This window comes from Sinocyclocheilus anshuiensis, unplaced genomic scaffold (assembly GCF_001515605.1).
Source record: "Sinocyclocheilus anshuiensis isolate Anshui unplaced genomic scaffold, SAMN03320099.WGS_v1.1 scaffold286, whole genome shotgun sequence".
NCBI lineage: Eukaryota > Metazoa > Chordata > Actinopteri > Cypriniformes > Cyprinidae > Sinocyclocheilus > Sinocyclocheilus anshuiensis.
This window is the reverse complement of record NW_015544135.1, coordinates 555,214-564,234: the sequence shown is the minus strand read 5'-3', so window position 1 is coordinate 564,234 and position 9,021 is coordinate 555,214. Positions and strand designations below refer to the sequence as shown.

At 37.4% G+C, this 9,021-nt stretch overlaps 1 protein-coding gene across 1 annotated transcript in view; it reads right to left on the bottom strand.

Moving 5' to 3' along the window:
• The window catches only part of mbtps1 (membrane-bound transcription factor peptidase, site 1), a 21,080-nt gene that overhangs the window by 4,932 nt on the left and 7,127 nt on the right, over positions 1 to 9,021 (bottom strand). The window contains exons 4-16 of the mRNA XM_016494662.1: positions 7,529 to 7,747; positions 7,320 to 7,430; positions 7,053 to 7,162; positions 6,238 to 6,354; positions 5,976 to 6,043; positions 5,782 to 5,884; positions 4,588 to 4,739; positions 3,435 to 3,596; positions 3,025 to 3,169; positions 2,716 to 2,904; positions 2,299 to 2,471; positions 1,541 to 1,656; positions 1,266 to 1,422 (exon numbers count right to left, since the gene is read on the bottom strand). Of these exons, the coding sequence (XP_016350148.1) occupies positions 1,266 to 1,422; positions 1,541 to 1,656; positions 2,299 to 2,471; positions 2,716 to 2,904; positions 3,025 to 3,169; positions 3,435 to 3,596; positions 4,588 to 4,739; positions 5,782 to 5,884; positions 5,976 to 6,043; positions 6,238 to 6,354; positions 7,053 to 7,162; positions 7,320 to 7,430; positions 7,529 to 7,747 (1,822 nt within the window). The remainder of the gene's footprint in view (positions 1 to 1,265; positions 1,423 to 1,540; positions 1,657 to 2,298; positions 2,472 to 2,715; positions 2,905 to 3,024; positions 3,170 to 3,434; positions 3,597 to 4,587; positions 4,740 to 5,781; positions 5,885 to 5,975; positions 6,044 to 6,237; positions 6,355 to 7,052; positions 7,163 to 7,319; positions 7,431 to 7,528; positions 7,748 to 9,021) is intronic.

Below are 9,021 nucleotides of genomic sequence, written 5' to 3'. Positions count from 1 at the left end.
GTGTTTAAATTATTTAAACAGCCATTCAGATTTGTGTATTTGCTATGATGTTCATCACAGTGCCAAATACTTAAATATTTAGACTTCATAGGCTATTTATTTTCAAACTTTTTTTACATTTTAATCTGGACTACAACATGCCCTAGATATTGTTTGAAAGCGTTTTGATTCTTTATTGTTCGGTCACACTTTACATTAGGACTTCATTAGTTAATTCATTAGTTAACATAAACTGCCAATAAAAAATTCTTCTGAATATTCATTAATCTTAGGTAATTACAATATTTAATAACACGTTGATAAAATCGAAAATTGCAACTGTGTTATTTAATGAGCTAGCATGAACTAAGAATTTTATTTTTTTTTAACAAAGATTAATAACTTCTGTAGCAAATGTAGCTATTGCTCATTGTGAATGTTAATGCATTAACTAAGGTTAACTAATGAGGTCTTATTGTAAAGTGATACCTATTGGTCTTTATAGTTCTTTTGCACTTTAATCTGTGTAAAACTTTTAACTTTATACATTTTTCTGTATTGCTTTATTGCATTTAAATGTTCAGTTATTTTTGTTATAAGAAAAAAGTTATTAAAACTATTATACTGTAGTATTACAGCACTTTTGTTAAACTAAATTTCAATATCGCGATAATACCGCATACTGTGATAAAAGCATTAGCAATTAATCGCAACATGAAAATTTGATACCGGCATATCCCTAATTGAAACGCTAACTTTCTGTGCAAATGTTGTTGTTTTTTTTTTTGCCTTATACTGTGGTGTCCAAACAGAACAACTGAATTATGAGATTTATCTAAACCTAAAGAATTTGTAAAAGGTTTCATGTTTAAGCTAATAAGAAAGTTAAATTATTAAAGAAACATTTCCTACGACCTAGAAATGCATAACTATTATTAATTATTCTAAATATAATACGGTTTTAAAACATTTTTTCTTTAAACGTACAAAAGAAAAATCATTTTTATTAGTGGACCCCACTGAACAGTAAAAGGTTTCATGTTTAAGCTAATAAGAAAGTTAAATTATTAAAGAAACATTTCCTACGACCTAGAAATGCATAACTATTATTAATATTCTAAATATAATACGGTTTTAAAACATTTTTTCTTTAAACGTACAAAAGAAAAAGCATTTTTATTAGTGGACCCCACTGAACATTTACCAAGAGATAGATGCAGTACAGTCTTATTTTAAAGGTAGAGACAGTCACAAAAGACTACGGTGCGCCTTAATGTTCTCAGTACCTGGTGTTCTCATCATAGAACTTCACTTTTCTCATGACTGATGTGTTGTACCAGTCACTAAAGATGATAAGCGACAGGCCGTTATCTATGTCTCTCTTCAACTTGGTGATTTCCTCTGGAAAATACTCTTCCTCACTGTCCACCATCAGCAAGGTCCCTATAAACACGCAGAAACAGATGACAGTTGATTTCCATCACGGCTTATACCACAAAACTAATTCATCTTCAAGACAGAATCCTTTATACAGAAAACACTCCACTAGATGAACGCCTACCATACTGACTGGCATCAAAGCATGTGATTGGTGCACCCAAGACTTCGACAAAGTAGCCCATGCTGCGAAGGTGCTGATACATGTCTCTAAAGTTTGTGTGAATATGATCACCATTCCTTCAAAACAAGAGAAAAACAATGTCATATACACACTTATAAGAGAAAAATTGCAGTAGCCCCTCACTGCAGAACACAAGATCCAGGGGTGGAGATGGGTGGGTTTAGGGATCAGGGGCAGAGACGGGTAGGTTTAGGGGTGGAGATGAGCGGGTTTAGGGATCAGGGGGTGGAGATGGGCAGGTTTGGGGATCGGGGGTGGAGACGGGTAGGTTTAGGGGTGGAGATTGGGTGGGTTTAGGGATCAGGGGGCGGAGATGGGTGGGTTTAGGGATCAGGGGGTGGAGATGGGTGGGTTTAGGGATCAGGGGGTGGAGACGGGTAGGTTTAGGGGTGAAGATGGGTGGGTTTAGGGATCAGGGGCGGAGACGGGTAGGTTTAGGGGTGGAGATGGGTGGGTTTAGCGATCAGGGGGTGGAGATGGGTAGGTTTAGGTATATGTAAGTTGGGAGGAGTTGGATCTGGATCCAACCACGCCCCCTGGATCTGGTGTTCTGCAGTGAGGACCATCTCAAAAATTGGGGTAAAAAGGTTTCTAGAAACAAGCTATTAAATGCTGCCCTCTACAGATTCCTTTTCACAGTGCAATGTATTTTCTAACAACTGATTGAATGTGGATTATTTTGGGTGGTCGAGGCTCACCAGTCAAGCGGATCGTTCTTCATGCGCAGGTTGTCTCGAGGGAAGTAGCCAGGTGGGTAGCGTAGGTTGTGGTACTGATCCCACAGAATCCTCTTACTACGTGGAGGAGTGGGGACAATCTTTACCTTCACTGGTAACTTCACTGTAGAGGTCATCTCACCAGCTATTGCTGACTGGATACAAACACACGAAAAACAGACCACAGCAGGTCATGATCTCAAATTACACTACAGTCAAAATGAAAGCAGTTCAGACATTTTCTAAGAAGTCTGAAAGCCTTCTAAGAAACTCTTAGAAGTGTAATAAACCAGTAAAGAAGTGCGGTCATTAACCAATAAAATTAATTTATGACTTAAGCAGAAGAGCCCTTTCTATTATCACCTTACTGGAGATATCAGGGACAGTACTGTTACTCACATCATTCTCTGCTGGTGAGGCCACTGTAACCATGACATGACCCTGAGCGATGCCTTCCCACGATGCAGCTTTCTTGGCCACAGATACAGAAACAGCCAGGTATCCGGCCCAGGGCCAGAGTACAGGCGAGTAAGACACCGCCACATCCACATAATCCCCATTCTGAGGAAGGTAGGGTTGCCAGATGGGCTGCGGATTTAAAACATAACTGGGTTTCTTCAAATGGACCATGGATAGTTTAAAATACATTTTAATGTATAAAATAAGAGATTACACTGAATTGCAATGAGTCTATTTATTATTGCCTACCTTGTCCACAATCCTTCCAGTCACACCCATGCCATTAAGAATGGTCACGTTGACAATCGCTGGCATGCCACCGTAGTAAATAGGCTGAGAGCAGTAGGGCCACATGTAGGGGCACTCGGTCAGATCTATGTAGCTCGGACTCAGGCTAAAGAATAAAAAACACCATTAGAAATTCATTAGAGGATGATGGCCCTCACTGAGAGCCAGTGCAAGATAATGAACCAGGCCAAATCTACTCTATAATCAGGCTGGGACATAATTAAATCTTAATGAGCATGCAATAGAGATGCTGGCTACATTTTAAATGGACTGATTCAGCATACATGAATAAGATAATGCGAGCATGATACGTGAGCAGAATGCTAGTCAAAGAGCAGAACACTATATTTGTGTGTATGCAAGAGACATGCCTGGCTTGTGGCTTGTAGCTGTTAAGGATCTGGTAGGCTCTGAGTAAATCGAGTTTGCCATGGCCCTGCTCAAACATGTTGACGCCTGGCAGCCTGCGTGCTGAGGCGATCAGGGCCTGCTTCATACTGGCCGGGTTCACCAACTCTCTGTTCAACACAGTGCTGGAAAGACAAAAGACAATAAACATGGTTCAGTTAAATGGATGGGGGTTGATGGGATATCATTTCAGTGCAACCGCATGTTGAGGCTGGAAAACAGACTTGAAAGAAACACTGGCACATGGTGACTCAGAGGCCATAAAGCAAAGAGACAGATGGGGTCAAGTACCTATGAGAGACTAATACAAATGAGAGCAATATATATGAAAGAGATAGAAAGGAAGGGAACTGAAGGAGGTGAAATGAAAACCTTATAAAGTGGAAACACAGACAAATTAGGTTAGCCCATCACAGTCGGAGTACATCAAATATATAGCAAAAGTAAGACAGTAAAAGAGAAACTATGCCATTCAATTCCCTGTGGAAAATAAGATTGATTCGGTCAATTCATTTGTTTCTTGTTTTTCTTTTCTTGCAGAATCAATTTAATTTATTTTTCTCTCATAAGGACAAAGGAAAAAAACAAGGCACCTATGCAGAAAACCATAGGTTTCGTGGGACCAATTTATTTAGTTCTACTACATATCAGTTGTGTGTGAGTGGTATGTTTATAGCAATGAATGTACAAAGTACAGGTGTGCCCACTATCAATGACTGTCAGCGCCCTGATAAAGCAGCAAACACGGACCTAATAATGAAACCCTGATCTGAATCACTGATCAAAGTGGATATAAAATGTCCACACCTGACATAATTAAAGTGCACTCTCTTTTATCTCTTTTATTAAGTATATAGGCCTGAAACCAGACGCGCCTAATTTAGGTGTTACACTGTTACAATTAGTTTTAGTTCTAATAAATGCTGCTCTTTTGGACTTATGAAACAGTTCTTTTTCCTATAATCTAATATTTTATTTTTAATATTAATATTTTTGTGAAAAGTGATAAATTTTTTTCCATAAGCACTAAATTATAATGATTTCTGAAAGATCCTAAGAGTGGAGTAATGGCTGTGAATGTTTATGCAAAGCACTATTTTTGTTCATCTGTCTCACCTGGCCAGTAGTGTGACAGCCCCGGCCACAACAGGTGATGCAACACTGGTGCCAGAGAGAGAACGACAGCCCTCCTTCAATCCTGAGCCACGCACACCAGAGCCGTATGTCACAATGTCAGGCTTCACCCTGCCATAGCCACCTGGCAGCTCCTGATCCACAGATAGCACAGAAAGCAAAACAATGATTAAACTGAGCTGACAAGACAGAGTGACAGATATTGTGATGAGTGGGAAAGAGAGCAACACGTTACATTCAATGCCTCAGAAGAGACAGTCAAAATTCAGCAGTCATACATGGCCAGCACTTCTTTATAATGGCTACTGGGATGTTGGTAAGTTTGATAATAAATTGATTCACAACTCAGATTCAAATATTTATTTGCATCATTGCCCAAAATCTTTTAAGGAATTCCAAAAACAATTTAATATATTTAAGTAAATATTGTTTTTGTTTTTTATTTCAGTGGCGTATCTAAATAAAAAGGGCAAGATATTCATCTTTGTGTTAATTTAGTGAAAAACTGTATAAAAACATGCCTTGACTATTTTACCTAGAATTCAATTTCATTTTAATTCTATTTTTTTTGATAATAAATTGATTCACAACTCAGATTCAAATATTTATTTGCATCATTGCCCAAAATCTTTTAAGGAATTCCAAAAACAATTTAATATATTTAAGTAAATATTGTTTTTGTTTTTTATTTCAGTGGCGTATCTAAATAAAAAGGGCAAGATATTCATCTTTGTGTTAATTTAGTGAAAAACTGTATAAAAACATGCCTTGACTATTTTACCTAGAATTCAATTTCATTTTAATTCTATTTTTTTTTTTTTTTGCTAAATCACCCAGTTCTTTAACTGGGGAATAAATTTTTTTATATCTTATAACTCAAGGACATTCATTTATATGCAACTTTATTGTAAATCTACAAAGCTGTAATTCTTTTAACCACTTCAAAGGTGCAATAGAGGGTTTTTACGGAGTCTTTTGAAGTGCATGTGCATATCTTCAATTTATTCTCCTTCCTAAAGCGGGGGAGGCCAGGAATCTCCAGATTTGTGTAGCAGGAGGTGTCTGTCTGCCCTTTTTAGGTCAGATCAAAATGCACAGACATGTTCTAATTGGCCTCTTTAGGCAGCTGCACAGGAAAAACGCAGTAATGTGATGTCACCAAAAGACAGAACGCACCCATGTTGTCATGCCTCGGGATGAGAATCTGGCAATGTTGTCCTCAAAATCAATCCCTCCAACACCAATAACATCCATCTGATCTGCTGGATTGTTCAGAGTTCTGGAAGACCAAAAAAAATCTAGCAATATCAATAGATGTGTTGGGAATATTGGCCAAATCTAATAATTTGTCCTTAAACTACTTTTCTTACCCATAGAGTGGGCCATCATTGCCAATAGCAGATACCATAATCACCTTGTTGGCTGTGAGCTCCCAAACCTTGTTAAACAGAAGAGTTAAGCTTTTATTAGAGCACTACATTTCAGAGAGCATAAACTTTGATGTACAGGCCAAAATACACAGCACCTTTATTAAAATTTGCTGGCTTGTTGCTTGAGAGGTTTTTCATTTGTAGCTTGCTTTGAACAATAGCACCTGCTGAATGAATAAATGTCAGTTTAATTTGTCCATACCTTATCAACAAATGGATGGTCCATAAAGTCTGGTCCCCCTATACTGAGATTTAAGACGTCTATCTTCTTCAGGATGGCATAGTTAAAGGCATCTAAGAACCAAGAGGTGTAGGACACCTAAGAAGAAACAAAAAAAGAACAACAACAAATATGTGCCTATGTGGGGATGTGTAAAAATCACCCTGAATAAATTTGTAATATACAAAAAATGATAACTGAGGCCAGTAATAGAACTGGGCGATATATTTTAAAAAGTTTAAAGTTTTTGAAAGAAGTCTGTAATGCTCACCAAGGCTGCATTTATTTGCTCAAAAATACAGTAAACAACAGTAAATTGTGGAATACTATTACAAATGTAAAAACTTTACTATTTTAATGTTTTGAAATGTGATTGAAATGTATTCCTGCAGTGACAAAGCAGAATTTTCAGCAGCCATTAATCTAGTCTTAAAAGGACAGTTTACCCAAAAATGAAAATTGTCACATGTATCATTTTTTTCCTTTTGCTGATCAGGTAAATGTAATTGATCAAACCGTTCCCGGTCCCCACTGACTTCCACAGTATGAACAAAATAGAAGTATACTATAGAAGTTGATGGGGACCAGAAACGTTTTTGCTCAGACACATTCTTCAAAATATCTTTTGTGTTCAGCAAAAAAACTTTTTTAAAAGAATACAAAGTCCAAAAAAATGGCATTTATTTGAAAGAGAATGATTTTGTAATATTAAAAATGTATTTACTGTCATTTTAATGTGTAAATTAATTTTTGAAAGGTAGTTGTACATGATCATGGATTTGAGTGTTGTGTGCTACCTGGTTATTAGTAAAAACCCTGAAGATATGAAGCTCAGAATCAGGAGCGAATCCCTGGCACTCTCTCATGCTGGCAATAACCCCAGCAACAAAAGTACCATGACCCAACCCTGAAGAAAGAATGCGAGACAGACAAAGATAAAAGAATGATTAATGCTTGTAATCTGAACAATTCATCTGGGCTGATTAAGTCAACTTCACTCAGAGCGCAATAAAGATTGTTTAAATGGGTTTAAACCTGTTTCATGACATTGTTTTATGTCTCACCATCATCCAGTGTTTTCTCATTGGTCCAGTTGGTTCTTTCTTTAACATTCTTAAAGTGAGGGTGCTTCTCACTCAGCCCAGTGTCAAATACTGCTACCTTCACCCCAGAGCCTGCAAACGAACACAAACAGTAACACAAGCTTCATCGCAAACCCAATCTCCAAAGGTAGTAGAAAATTAATTACAACAGCCCATTCTTTAACACATACCAGTGTGTCCCATCTGCCAGAGCACATCTGCTTGCAGTATCTGGGCGACATGTCTGGGGATGGCCCGTAGGAGACGGCGACTGGAGTGTCTTCCTGTAGCATGCCAGAATCCAGAGCCCAGAGAAAGGCTGGTTCTCCTGAGCGGCCTTGATGACTGCCACGACTGCCACTTCTGCACCCAGCGTGTGTCACTGCAAGGTGATGCCCCATCAGTGCCCACTAAAAGAGCAAAGGAATGAGAAATAGATTTCATCCAATTTGATCATTTTATTTGTGCCATGGATATACGGTGTTATAAATGGTATAAAAGAACCTCTACTGACTGACACACTTCTGCCATCCCCTATATACCATAATGTCACCCACCCATGAGGAGGATTATTAAAAATGCTCACTTGAAATAATGTCTCCCAATTTTTCTTGAACTATCATGTAATCATGTAATTTATCACTCTTTCAGGCCCTGTTCCCCATTTACATTCACTTTATAAGGGCACACATTTATTTCTCATAACTCGAGAGCACTTATGCCATTCTCTATAGACAACATTGCCCCAGAACTTAAAAAATACCCCATTATCATGAATACTTAAGACTCAAAAAAAAATCACAACTCAACAACAAGGATTTTAGTAATTCAGCTATGTACTTGATTAATATAATATAATATAATATATGATTCTTTAGCTATAATATCTAATTTATAAATACCATTTCTGGAAAAAGATGGTATAGAATATCCCATTCTAACCATTACTAAGACTAGCTAGTTAACATGGCAACATACTTAAATCAGCTGAATTCAACACAACACTAGGCCCAAGTGTGACAATATTGTAAACCCAGTAAAAAAAAAAAAAAAAAACGGCAGTAAATATTGACAAAGCCAGCAGAGTATCAGATTTTGTCCATTTATCTAACACCAACCTAACACAGCATCAACCTCTACACCTTCATTAGCATTTTTATTGGCTCTTTGAATAACTTCTGGTGAGACCAGAGATGGGTAGCCTGTGCTTTCATGAATATTTACCAAACCTTTATACAGATACTTTTACATAGAAGAGTTGAGGTGAAGAGGAAAAAACCCTTCAGCATTTGGAAAGAAATCATAGGCGTTTAAGCAGGCCAAACACTTCAACCAGCTCTGACATGTCAGTCTTCCTCTCTGGCTGATTACTAGAGCCCGACCGATATGGGTTTTTTGGGGCCGATACCAATAATAGGGAGTAAAAAAAGGTATTCTTTTGTATATTATAGTACAGTACCAGTCAAAAGTTTGGACACTTTCCCATTCGTGTGTCCAAAGATTTGACTGGTGGTACTATATATAGAATACAGTATATACATAAACAGAATATATATACATAAACACATTTTTTGCAATGATCACTCAAATGTGGTGATCAAACACTTATAATGACGTGACAGAGATACGTAATGGAGGCAGGGCATTTAACAATTTAACAATAAACTTTATTATCCAAAATGAG